The 14,527-nt window shown below is 34.5% G+C and overlaps 1 protein-coding gene across 1 annotated transcript in view; it reads left to right on the forward strand.

Annotated features, from left to right (window-relative positions):
- KCNT2 (potassium sodium-activated channel subfamily T member 2) overlaps positions 1-14,527 on the forward strand; it is a 288,035-nt gene that overhangs the window by 197,759 nt on the left and 75,749 nt on the right. Inside the window, exon 21 of the mRNA XM_029229997.1 lies at positions 9,720-9,854. Within this exon, the coding sequence (XP_029085830.1) occupies positions 9,720-9,854 (135 nt within the window). The remainder of the gene's footprint in view (positions 1-9,719; positions 9,855-14,527) is intronic.

Consider the following 14,527-nt stretch of genomic DNA (forward strand, 5'->3'; position numbering starts at 1 on the left):
AACTGATCAGCTGTAGATTGGAAATTTCAGTGACCCCCTCCTTGGACTTCAGATGCCAGTTGCATGTCTAGATTGTTACCTGTACTTCTGACTGAATGGCTGTAGATCGGGGGTTCCTACAACCACCTACTCAAGGTCAAGTTATTTGCTAGAGCAGCTCACAGAATTCAGAGAAACATTTTACTTACCAGATTGCCACCTTATTATAAAAGCATATAACTTGGGAACAACTGGATGGAAGAGATGCACAGGGCAAGGTATGGGGAAAGGGCATGGAGCTTCCATGCCCTCTATGTGGCCACCACTATCACCAAATCTCTACCTGTTCACCAGCACAGAAGTTCTCCAGACTCCATCCTTTTGGGTTTTTAATAGAGGCTTCATTACATAGGCACGATTGATTAAATCATTGGCCATTGGTGATTGAACTCAATCTCCTGCCCCTCCCCCTTCCTCAGAAATCACGGGGTGGGACTGAAGTTCCAACCTTCTATTCAGGTTGGAACTTCAGTTTCCCTGGCAAACAGCCTCATCCTTAGGTACTTTCCAAAAGGCACCTCATTAATTTAAACCCAGTGGTCCTGGAAAGGGGCTTGTTATGAAGAACAAGACACCCATTTCACCTTTTTTGGCTCTGAAGTGATTTCAGGAACTGAGGATTAGAGACCAAATATTACGACAAAAGATGCTCCCATTGCTGTTATCACTCAGGAAATTCCAAGGGTTTTGGGAGCTGTGAGCTAGAAAATGTGGTGAAGACCAAATATATGTGAGAAATCTGAATGTGAATACCAAATATACATTCCTTATAAAACACAATAAAAGAATCAATCTTGCCAAATTTGGGAGTGGAGTTTACTCCATGAAGTGGAGATGGGCTCCACCCCTTTTCCATATCCAATCTTGCTAAGTAATCTTATCTCAGAGTCACTAATCCCCCTTTCTCCCCCTTATTATTCCAATGAACAGGTGGCAGGAGCTAGGATTTCTTAACCTGTGTACCTGGTGTAGACTTTGGAATTGCCATAACTAAATCAGCCTCTTTCTGTTTGGTTTTGAATTCACAGGTTACCTAACTGCCCAGTTACTGAATGATTGATTGATTGGTTTGTATATTAGAATTATAAAAATCAAGTGGTTATTTCTAGAGTCTTAATTCCTGAATCTGATCAATCACAGAAAAATCTGAAGACTCTGTTTCTCTTAGTTACTGGCAAACTGGTCAGTATTTCAATATAAATATAGATGTAGGTTTTATCAGAGAATATTTTATCTGAATAATACCATAGTGACTATTTAATAAAATTAATATTCTTTGCCACCACCCTCTGCTTATTATAGTAATAACTGTTGAGCATTTACTACATGGCAATCATCATAGTAGATACCTAACCTTTATTTCACATCGTATTTCCATAAAAAATATATCCATGCCATATAGTGATGATTTATCCTCAGAAAGATGTACCAAGCAGCTTAAGATCTCAAAGCTTACAAATTACAATGATAACATTTAAAGAATTCGGCCTGTGTGACTTGATTACACCACTGCCTCTTATTTCATAGAAAGGAAAAAGAAGGCCAAAGAAGTTAAATGATTTTTTCCAAGGTCAATTCTAGAATTAGAACCTTCTCTGCAATTCATAGTTCATTGATCTTTCAACTATGTGACCTTACTTTACTTACAGGTTTTTGATATATGCAAAAATACATTGTTTGTCAATTGTTTTTAGAAACAAGAATATTTTAACTTTAGAATATTTTGCATTATATTTTTTCCTTGCTTTCCTAAGGACTTACAGTTTGGAATCTAGCTATTCACACAGTTTGGAATCTAGCTATTCACATGATGTTGTTTGTTAAATGATTTTAATGGGGTTTGACTTTTTTTCAAAGCGTTGAGATGAAAGCTCGGGCTGTAAAATTTATCAGCTTCCTGTGCATTTCCCGAAAGCAGTATCTAACATTTTTATTTGTTGTTCTCTATTCCTTTGATTGAGAATGAGGAAGCAAAAACTAAACACCAGTAAATAACGTTCCAGGAAATTTTATGCAATCCTCCTCTTTTTTTTTAAACAATGAGATACTTGTTCCTCTGCTGTGGCTAGTATTTTTCAGTCTATCCTATAGTATTACAAAGAAATATGATGTTTTCTTTAAAATATTTCTGGGTTATAAGAATTTGCACACTAATAATTGTACACACTTCTACAATTATTAGCTTAGTGGGGTTTGACTTTACTTTAAATGCACATGAGCATTGCTGAAAATAATATCAATACATGGCTACTTAGGAAATTTAGTTGAAGACCAATTTATTCAATATACCAGAAACAAATAACAGATGCCACAAATATGGGATTTAAAAATGTAAATTAAATTTATGATATTCACATACATAATATGTCAAAATAAGTCTTCACAATGTTTCCAAATAGAAAACCTTCTCCATTTCATATGGTAATTACATAAAACCGTGTACACTGGAAAACGTCTTACACTTGATACTTGTTCATTGGAGCTGGTCTCAGTTCTGATTGATTGGCCATCTGTTCTCTTTGGCCTGTTGTTGGGCCACACTGATTTTAAATACTTTGATTACCATCTCACCCTTAAAGATCGTCTAGTCATCTCCTGATACCATTTCATATGAGACATGGAAAAGAGAGTCAAACACTTTGGAATACATTACCCAAAGCTACACAAGGTTAAAGTCCAAGATCCAGGCTTATCTCCTTTATTTTTACAACATCTTGTTTAAACTATCCCTTTACTAAATCTTCTTTCCACATAGAGCTACAAGTAAGCTCCAGTTCAGCTTATTTCAAGAATAATGATAAACTGTCTGATATGTCAGGGTCCTTATTAAAGACATTCAGACCTTAGACTCATACGGATCTGAAATAAGATCTAAGTTTACCCTCTTGATAGGCCTGTTGCGTATTACGGAATTGCTGTAAGCCTCGATTTTCTCATTTATACAATGAGTAGAACATTTATCTTAAGTTATTTTGCAAGTCTATAAAATAATGTCTATGAAGGACGAGTACCATATCTGACTCATAAAAGGCAGTGAGGAAATGTCAGTTTCCCCCCTTCTACCAATCAAGAGAAGGACATTGTCACTATTTAAACTGATGGGAGAATTTCTGTGAAAACCCAATTAACAAAGAATGGGAAATTTATTTCAAGTTGTTGAAATTAAGCTACTACTGTATTTTTAAGGGAGAGATAAACTTCTTAAAAGTGGAATTATGAAATGCTAGCAAAATAAACTCTCACTGCATTCTTTTCTTGAATTTGAAATAAAAAAAAATTAAGTTCATTATAGTTATTAGTTAAATGGGAAAAAATGATCTTCAACTTGCAAATCCATGCAATTTCCCAAAACTTTAAACTTCCTATCAATAGCTAGCTAATTCATATTTTCATATAATGAAAATTTTTATATAATAATGAAGATATTTTAAATATAATGAAGATATTTAGACTCATAAATAGCCATGTTTCTTAATAGAATTACAGTTAGGACTCTGATGAATGATGTGCTCATTTTCTTTTCCTAAGCAGTTTAGTGCCATCAAAACCTTTGCCGATTTACTTAAATGAGCCAACGTAATCCATATGAACGTATAGTTGATATATTCTTTATATTTCAGGTTTCCTTTTAAACCACCTTTATCAGTAAAAGTAGTGGACGGATCTGTTTGTTCTACAAGTTAAATTTTGCAGGGCATGGCATACTAAACTCCCTACATTAGATATGCTTCATCAGGATTATATGTCTACCAGGTTTCAGGTGACTTGCCTTGCCTTGTAACATAGCTGGATTCATGTAAGGATGAATCGTGCTACCACGATACAGATGTTAATTTCTAAGGATTTGAAAGATTGTTTGTGCATTGTAAATACATGTTTGTGGCAGAATTGCATGTCAGTAAGATTCATGAGTTTTAGGAATATATAAGGCAATAATTTTGATGTCTACGTACTTTGAATGATTTCTACTGGACAAAACAAAAGAATACAAAGGCCACATCTTCAGTTTTAGCTCTAACAGAAGAGTTGGCATAGCATAAGGACTAGTGACCCCGGTACTTCTTATCACATGGAAAATTTTTGATATCTTTATTAAGTTGAATTATTCAATAACATTAACTACTGTTGCAAGACTTTGGAAGACAGATATGTTACAGTGGACAGATGGTCACGAAGATAGTGTAAATAATTGAAATAATCTGAGTTTTAAAAAAATGAGGAGGTTATTCCAGACAGGGTATAGCTCTGCAATTAATAATGAGGAATTATGAACCCAACTCTGCTACACAAGTTATTGAGCTACTCACTTTATCTGACTGGAACTATGTTGGAGCAAAGAGAGATAAAACAAAATAATAACCCCCCAAATGACACAGTCAAAAGGATCTTTCAAAGCACTGCAGAATCTCAGTGCTGTCCCTGTCTTGTGCCACTTGTATCCTGATGTATTATTCTATAATCACAAGGTGGGTAAGAGACATGGAGGGTCTTGAGTCAGCAGTGAGAATACCCCCTCTGAGCAATGCCCAGAAAGAGAAGAACTGGCAGGCACTAGCCATGACCACTACTGGGACTGTATATGATTATGTTTGTTGAAAACAACCTACAGCATGAGCTTTAAAAATATTTGTAACCTGTGATTTACTAATGTGAAAAGTTTTATGAATGTTTTGGGGTAAATGATAAAAACAAATGCTAGAAAAAGAGTCATCCAAAAATGTCCAGACGAGTAACATTTATAATAGCAGGATATTGGAAATAGCTTGGAACTCCAGTAATTAATAGCACAAAAGTGAAAATAACATAAATGAAATAATTGAGGATTTTTAAAATGAATTGTGGTACATTTATAATATGTAGTAATATGGGGCCACTTAAAATGGCTAGGAAGTAATTTATTGATGGTAGGAATGTGATCAACAGGGATAGTCTTTGGAAGTTTTCTTTTAATGCTTCACTGCACTGAGCATTATTTTTCTTTAGAGTGGAAAAAGATGAGTATGATCAACAGGAAGAAAATAAATCAGGGAGGACAAGACTTCTTCAGGCTGGGAAAAGCACCTGGGATATTGCAGGGGCTGTACTTCCCTTTGCCTAGAGGTTCCCTTTGCTTCTCCTTTACTGAGTCAAATCCTACTCGTTCTTCAACATCCAAATTAAATATATCCTCTGTGAAATGATCCTGAACTCTGTCTCCTGAATGCAACCTATTCCTTATTTTTTCAGATTGCAATGTGTTGTAATTTTGTGCTTTTACTTATGTGTTCCAAAAGCTCTATTTCTTACAGTACAAGTTAACAACATATTCTTTTTGCATACACCTGCGTATACCAAAATGTCTGTTAGATAAAACTTTTTGGATACATATATGCTGAGGGAATAGACGCATGAAAGAATTAATAATTCAAAATGAATACAAATTCAAAGAATTACAAAATGAATAAGTAGATTAGGTAATTTCTAAGGAAGCTTCCAGGTTCATGATTCTTTCCCCAAATATGCATAAAGAGTAAAGATTTCAGTTGCAGTACACATTTGCTCAACAATATATATTGAGGAAATCAGTAATGTAAAAGGTGAATTACTTTAATTTTAATTTTATATAATATATGTATATATTGATGGGTACATATACTTATTTATTTATTGATATGTTGATATATTAAGGGACATGTTGTGATTCTGTATATCCCTTAGAGAAAATTGCTCTTAATAGGCATGATAATTTAGTTCCTTATGTTTTACATCATCAAAATAAAATCATCAGTTCCCCATTTTACAAGACTCTCTCATCATGAATAATTTAAACTCACTGACAAGACTTTTTAGTTATAAATTAAGAGTATCAATTTAGTGTTTTTGTAGAATAATGCCATAATGTTTCTGATTTAGAAAGCAGAAATACAACTTGTTTTTATCATTGTTGAGCGCATTGTATTATTCATAACAAGTGCAAATGACATTTTAAAATTAATGTTAAGAGAAAAGGCACTTAAAATTAATCTTGTCAACAGTGTTTAGTTTTGGAAATGAAAACTAAGTCAACTTACTTCCTTTCCCTAGAAGTGCTGCCACTGTTGTGACATTGTGTTTCATTTTGTAACCCATCTGCTACTTAGGCCAGATATGCATTTTCTGGATGCAATCTGTTGGTTTCCAATGGTTTACTACATGGTGGGCTCTATTGACAAGTAGGTGACAAAATCTTTGGCACACTAACTAGTGTGGTGTCCTGTGGTTTGTCATGTGCTGCACCCCTGTGTTGCATGATGAGTGTAATTTGCCATTTCAGTGTTGAAAATATGTTTATTGCATGTGGAGCTTATGTTCTCGTGTTATACATCTTGCATTCAAACTTCCTAAGCAGTAATCTGTTGTTGAATTAAAACAAATCTTGTTGCATGTCAATTTTGTTCCCTTTCTAAAGCTATTCCAGTTTTGTGTCATCTATAGCAGTAACTTTATTACTGTTAACATCTTTGTAGAGAAAACCTAGAATTTCAACATTGTGATGCATTGGTATCATTATCATAACTTCTGGAAACCTTCAAAATAATTTGGAAATGCTCATTTTAAATCAGATTTATTAACTGGAGCATTTCCTTGACAGTCTATTCTGGTAACATATCAGAGTCTTCCAAAAATTTGTTAATTAAAGGTCAAATGTGTGCAATGCTTCCGTTTTAAAATACAAATTGTTATATGCATAAAGATGACATTATAACAAATATAAAAACTAAAAGATCCGAAAACTAGTATGCTTATAAAATGTGTTAATTTTCCATTCTAAAAAACATCAGCCCAAAACATTCCAAATAAAATGCTAAAAGTTATCCATTGAGAACTTTCATGCTTACATTTCATCTTGTAGATGCTGAAAAACAAAGCTTCGTAACTTTGACAGTGTTTATTGGCTGTGGACACATTAAAGGCCAAACAGATTAACATATATTTAGCTTCCATTCTACATTAATATAATTTATGTTATCAGTTGCATAATACTAACCAACTAACTAAAATGTAGATGTACTAAAATTATTATTTAAATCCATGAAAATGAAATCAATCCATATTTTATCAATAGTAATGTTTCTTTGTTGTGAGAGTGTTCTATTAAAATTCATTAGAACATTATATTTAAAAGATATAAAATAAACCTCTCATCTGTCTTTTTTGATGTAAACTATATAATGAATTCTCCATCTATAAAAGTATTTACGGGGAGGAAGAGAAGAATGGAAAGGATCAAATCCCTAGGATTAGAGATGAAACAGGATTGGCTACAAGTTGCTAATTATTGAAGCTGGGTGATTGGTACAGGAGGTTCAGTATATAGTACTCTCTTCTGCTTATGTTTGAAATTTTCCTTAAACATAAATAAGCGAAGAAAACTATGAATGAATTAGAACACACTCACAAACATTCACCTATATTCATTCCTTTACATTCTAGTTCTCTTCGAAAAGGAAGTCAGAGAAAGGTAGAAAGAGGGGCAATGTCAGTTAGATTATCTGTAACTGTTTTTCATCCATGTTGACTTTTTTCTTGGGCCACCATCTGGTGACCAAACTGCGTAAAGCAGTAGTGCTAAAGAAAAAATGGGCAGTGGCTTTGTAGATAAGATAGTGGGGAGAAATTATGATAGACACAGAATTATAAGAATAAATCGGTAGCCAAATAAAAAAAGGAAAGAAAGAATACAATACAATATTAAATGAATATAAATAATTTAAAGTTAAAACATGAAGAACAAAAAAGTTTCTACGTGGTTCAGAAATGCCATTCCAATTTTATATATTTTCTATAGATTCTATAGATTTCTTTGGATTTAAACTCATATTTAATAATAATTACTAAAATCATTTGCCAAAGTTATGTGTCAACTACAACGGCCAATATTTTGAGTATGGAATTAACTGATATATACAGGTTTAGGTAGTTAGTGACTATTCAGTACAGGAATTCTCATAGTTAAGTTTTTTGTTAAGTCTCAACTTCATTGGTTTATTGCTGATGAAATATTCATATTTTATTATCACTTCTATTTGTGTATCTTTTTTCAGTCAGGCTTACCTTCTACCACCTTATCTTTCCCTTTTCCTATATAGAAAATTATAATTTTTTAATCAGGGAAGTAAAGATTGTAAGAAATGAAATATGAGAAAGTGGATTACCACTAAAATAAGGTTGGTGAAGACATAAGATTTAGGCATCATTTTTATGGTACATAAGGGACCATATCACATTCATTTTCCACCTACATTTTTCTTTTTAAAAAATGTATTTTAATAGATGTAAGAACAATTATGAATTTCCTAGCTAAAAGGAACACCCTAGTAAAGTGTTCCTAGAGATTTAAACTTGGTCATCATATTGATTGGATGTTATGGTCCTGGCCCCTCTCACCATAGGAAATTTATTTGGAATAACATTCTGTTTCCACAGTTTTAGCCATAAAATCCCTGCCACAGAACACTGTGCCTGATTCAAGCGAAATATTTTTTTCTGGACTACTCCTGGGGATCTTGGACTCAAAGCTTTGGTAATACTCTCTCACCATATAAAAGAGTAAGAAATCCTGCCTCTTGCCTTCCCATAAAAGGAAAATTCCTTCTAGTGAATTAGTGAGATGACTAATTCAAGTGATCATGCACTTGGAGAAGATCCTTGGGGAACTGACTCTTCCATTTAAGAAGCTAAAAAGAGCTACTGTTCTTTAAGTTTTACACTTCTCATTTTAAATCAAAAGATGTAGAAATCAATTAGCCCAATTCTTCTTATCTATCTTCAATCTGTTCTGAACCTAGAATACTCTTGCACTCATTCAAGTTTTGATACAATCTCCCTTATCCAGTTCAGTCCTATTTTTGTAGTTTGTATGAAGCAAAGGCAATGAGATAATGGTTTTCTTAATTCAGCTTTTATGGTAACATTATTTTTAAATTCAGTGCTAGGTAAAATTTTTATCAGTGATAGGGGAGAAGACTGACTCTGTGGTAACTCATAGGAACTTGTGTCCTAGTTTAGCAATTATTTCCTGCAACCAACAAAATTACTTCATTCAATCACTTGCTCAAAAGTGGCTAGAAGGTAGGCTTGAATGCAACCAATATTTATATATTTTACATGCTCTTGGCTGTGTAGAACCAATCTATAACACATAGCTTTACACAAATAAATAATAGACATTTAAAAATAAGTATTTTTAATAAATATATTTCTTTATTAGGCTTGACCATCTAAATTAATATGTGTTCATTTCTATTCTTACCAAAAGTGCCTCAGGGATAAAAAATGTGAATGTCGTGTCTTTGAAATAATGTGCTAATTGTAAAAACAAGGTTCTAACATGTTCTAATTCTATTTGGTTGTAAAATGGGTGTTTCCATGTTTTATTTATAAAATTAATAAGTATTATTAAATAAAGATCCTTAACGCATGCTTTGAAATGGTTGAGATCTAATGAAACATAAAGAAACCCCAAATACAATTTACTTCATATCAGTAGAGAATATTGTCTTATATTAGTTCCCATAACATCTACCAGTGTCCACTCTGTGAAAGCCACGTATGAGGGCAACCTATACGCCTATAAGCGCAGGGGTGTAAACAAGTTTTAGCACCATCCTAGTACTGAGATTTATTGAAAGTTCATTTTTCTCTGTTGGTTTTTATCAAAGTCTAGACGATTTACTCAGGTGTGGAGTGACTTTCGCTGCCAACATGGTGGTTGTGGACAAAGAAAGCACCATGAGTGCCGAGGAAGACTACATGGCAGATGCCAAAACGATTGTAAACGTGCAGACCCTTTTCAGGTAAATATCTGGATAACCCAGCCCTTAAGCATCTGTGAGATATATGACTCTGTGACTCTGTGTATAAAGAATGAACATGAGACATTTATACTGCAGTTATGTTTATTCCTTTCATCATAAAACAAATACTTATTTAGGACCTAATGTATGGCTGGTACTGTGTGAAGTTTAATTTTTAACATCAGGTCAGCAGTTCTTTTAAAAATAAAAAGAATAATGCATTTGTTTTTTCGTATAGTTTAAGAAATTCTAAAAAGCTGTGTGCAGTAGCAGTCATGATTTTTGCCAAACCACGCATGTTTAATTTTGGTTTTATGCCCAGCAGTAGCCAAAGGTATGCATTTACATACTGAATAACCAGGAAGAAAAGATCGCAAGGCTAATATACCCATGTTAGGAGCCAAGTCACAATGTTATCCTCACTTACTCATGAAAGACACTTTCTGTCTTTCAATAATTAAACCCATCCTGGTAGGAATTCCCGTTAGGGTCATCTTTGCGTAAGAATGAGCAATACTGACCAGAGAAAAGTTCATGCTGTGAGCAAAGTCAAAATTGCCAATAAATCAAGACATCGGTGTCATTTGGAGTGATTCTTCCTAAAATCATCTTAAAATTTAAATAACTAAAAGATCATTATTTCAGTTTTATGAATTTTGCAGAAGTCTAAAGGAAATATCTGAGCTACCAAATTATGAAAGTGAATAAAGCAATCTGAACTCTATCTTTATCTCCCCTCACTTCATACCTTTGTATTGTAGCAAACCATATATTGAGGATAGTTATCTGTTTATAGTTTGAAGTCAGAATTCAGGAGAGAGAGCCAAGTTGTGTGTCTCACTTAAGTTGACTATTTATTCTATGATCTTAGGCAAATTACTTTCCTTCTCTAAACCTTGATGTCTTAGTCACAAGGTTGTTGGAGATTTAAAAACATATAATGCCTTAGTACCTGCCTGGTTGTTTTCAATTTCTCAATAAATGTTAGCTACTATAATTATTAGCCATAGACTTATCACTTACGTGGGGCAGAGTGGAAAAGCTACAGACCTTGGAACAATATAGCAACAAACTTCATCTGACATGATCTCTATCCCAGAGGTTCCCGCAGATAATTACTGTGACTTTGAGTATGTTTCTTAAGCTCATTGAAATTCAGTTTCCCTCATCTATAAAATGCATGTGGAGAATAATTAACCCTTCTTACAGTGTCAGTGTGAGGACAGGAAATCAGGTATGTAAAGAATCTGTCACAGCAATTGGAAAAATCTACCCTAACTTGCATTAGAATCTCCTCCTGTTCCAGAAGGAGTAATACACCCTCTAAAGTTAACTGTAATGGGCAGTTCATTTAGAATATAGCTAACTAGTCATTGAGCTATGTAAATAGTACATTTAAAGGTAGCATAGCACATGTTGAAAATATGACATATATATAAGCATCCTTTTTTCTCTAGAGAATGAAAAAGGAAACCACAGGGTGGAAAATGAATTCAGATGGATGAGATTTATAGCCAATGAATAAAGTAAAATCATACTTTTTGATTCCATGCTTGGCAAAAGCTAATTACAGTTTTAACAGGAGAGGATCCTGGTCTTTTTGATTAAACGTGCCATTTTAATTTTCAGCTTATTGTGAGTTTATTTCTCTTATGGTGACAGTTCTATTGATTTGACATATTGTCTGAATGAATTATTTTTATTTCAAGAGAATAATAAACCTCCATCTTACTGAGAGGTGCAAAGGCTCTAATTAATTTTTTTCAATGAACTAGCTGACCAGAATAACTAAGGGCAGCTGCACATGTGGTTGCTGGTGGTGGGAAGGCCGCCTTCCCTGAGTACCTGGTGGAGGAGGCATCACATATTGAAAGAATGACTGGATGAGTGAATGAGTGATTTTGGATCTTTTCACTATTAAGGTTACCTATCTTCAGCAGAACATTTTAGAAATTATGCAATTTGTATGGCTCATAAAAACATCTAGACTGAATAGTTTCAAGCAGAAATTTGAGAAGAACTATGAAATACCCAAATTTTGTTCTCTCTTTTCCTGTGTCTGTAAAGGCATTATCATTTTTCTAAGTATATAACAATATTTTTCAGGAGAAAAAAAATTATGATAGACCCACAGACATAGAAAACAAACTTATGGTTACCAAAGGGGAAAAGGAGGGGAGGGATAAACTATGAGATTGGGATTAACATATACACATGACTATATATAAAATAGATAACCAACAAGGACTTACTGTATAGCACAGGGAACTCTACTCAATATTTTATAATAACCTATAAGGGAAAAGAGTCTGAAAAAGAATATATATATATATATATATAGGTATGTGTAACTGAATCACTTGCTGTACACCTGAAACTAACACAACATTGTGAATCAACTATACTTCTATTTTAAAAAATATGGTAATATTTAAAATAAACTTTAAAAAATCTATGAAACTTTTTTATGGAGTAATTCATCAGCTGTTAATCTAGGCATGCTAAACTAGGCTAGTCTTACATAATAAAAGAGTCAGGTACAAGTGGGTCCCTATGGTATATGGAATACCATTTATGTAGATAAATGACCCAAATCGTACAGAGTTGGTAGTTTCATTTTATCGGTGCAGTCAGTCAGATATCACCCTTGAGGTCACTCTGCCACATTCCTTGAAGGTTTCATTTCTTGATTCACTGTGACTCTTGCCAACCCTGCTTCTACCATAATTCTTGATGTTTTCAAAAATCCTACCCAGATGGTCCTTTCGATGTCTGACCTTAGCCACCTATTCTCGTGGTCATTAGAGTACCAATAATTCCTCCCCGCCATATTCTGAATTTCATTCAACTCTCTGAGCACTACTACTTATTTTCTACCTCATTGCTTCCCATATCCCCCACTCCGAACAGTCCTTTTCTGCTGGAATCTACTGTCCACTGATTCTACTGTCCTTAGTCACCTGAGGGCTCTCTTCCCTCTTTACCTGGATTAAACTCCAAGATCAGTCATGACAAACAGTCCTGTGCTGAAACCCTAAACAGCCAATTACTGATTATCTACTATGGGCTAACACAGATCTCAACTCTGTTTCCTTTTTCTGTCTTCCTCCTACTCCCAGTTTTCTGTCCTTTCAGATTTTCTACCCACCAGCTTGCATGAAATTTCCTAGAGGCAGATGACAGCACTCCAGAGAGAGGATCCAGTTACTCTTATAAGTAAGCGTCAGGCACCCAGAAGTCCAGTCACAGTGGGTGGATAGCAGACTATTTATTTAGGAGAAAAGCCTAGGGCCCCATCTCCAAGGGAACTAGATTCTTACACATCAAGTATGCAAGAGTAAATAGTGATAAACATGATTAAAGAACACAACTTAGGTAATACAAACAAACTTTAACACTTCATGAAGTGGACAGTCTGCATTCCCAAGGGTCCAGAGAACTCCAAACTGGGGTGAGAGGCAGAAAGTTTTTATAGCTTAAAGAATAAGAAACAAGGAAGAGAAAAAAAATAGAAAATGAATAAGGAACAAGGATATAAGTACAGAGCCCAGAGTTGGCTTGGCATTTGGGGGTTGGCTGACTGACTATAATCTATATCTGGTCAAGTGGGACATTTACAGGAACAGGGAAGTTTAGGTTTTGGTTTGCTGACGTGGCACCCAGGGCAGGAGCCACTCCATCTTGGGCCTAGAAATTATTTCAACAATAGTAGGTCTAAAAGATCTCAGCCAATCCTTGCATCTTTATGACCATCATTCATTTCCTCAAACGAGAGCCGATTTCTTACTGGTTAACTAGTAAGGCTGGGGTGTTGATAGAAGTATGGCTAACAGAAGCCATTTCAATTCTGGGATGTGTACTCTGATTACAAAACCAAATTGTGCCTCCCTGAGTGATGAAATAGAATGCTTAGCTGCACCTGGAGTTTCTCTTAAACCAAACCTTGAACCTATCACACTGTTTATGCTGAAGCATTTTAACGTAAAGTGAGAACTGTCTATCTTAAGAGTCATGCAGCTGCTATTGATGGCGCTTAGGATTTAAATCAGAAGAGTCCCAAAGTCTAACATCAAGTTCATTTTAATCTAGGCAGCCTGAATGTTCCCACACTATTGCATCATCCTGCCAAGCAAGGTTGCTGAAAGGACTAAGTGAGATGATTTCTGAAAAGCACTCAGCAGTGCCAGGCACGTAATAGGCAGATAATAATTGACAGTGTCCTCAAGTTGCAGTTTCTAAAATATCGTGGTCACGAAAATGTGGAAGCAGACATCATGGTCACTTTATTAGTTAGAAAATTGGGGCAAGAATTTAGATGTGATATTTTCTTTGGCTTATTTATTTCTAGGAGACAATCAAATCTTGTGATCTCCGTAGTATCTGGATGGTACTAGGCAAATAAAGAGTACTGTATACTGTTACTTTATATGGGGTGATGCTACATTTTATGCTAGCATTTCTGACTGTTTAGCTGTTTGGGCCATGCCATTTTAACTTGATTATTTTGACATTCTGTTTGGATGTGGGGTTTTTTGACTTTTACATTTTTTGCTTCTAAAACTGTGAAGGAATGTGTTAGAAAAGGCTTCAATCTGTGCTTATATTAGAGCCCAGGAGACAAGAATGAGATGGAATTCAAGTATGAAATGAAAGTAAGAGTGCTCTAGTTCACA

The sequence above is a fragment of the Monodon monoceros genome, unplaced genomic scaffold (assembly GCF_005190385.1).
Source record: "Monodon monoceros isolate NGI ecotype Baffin Bay Population unplaced genomic scaffold, NGI_Narwhal_1 Super_Scaffold_18, whole genome shotgun sequence".
NCBI classification, from domain to species: domain Eukaryota; kingdom Metazoa; phylum Chordata; class Mammalia; order Artiodactyla; family Monodontidae; genus Monodon; species Monodon monoceros.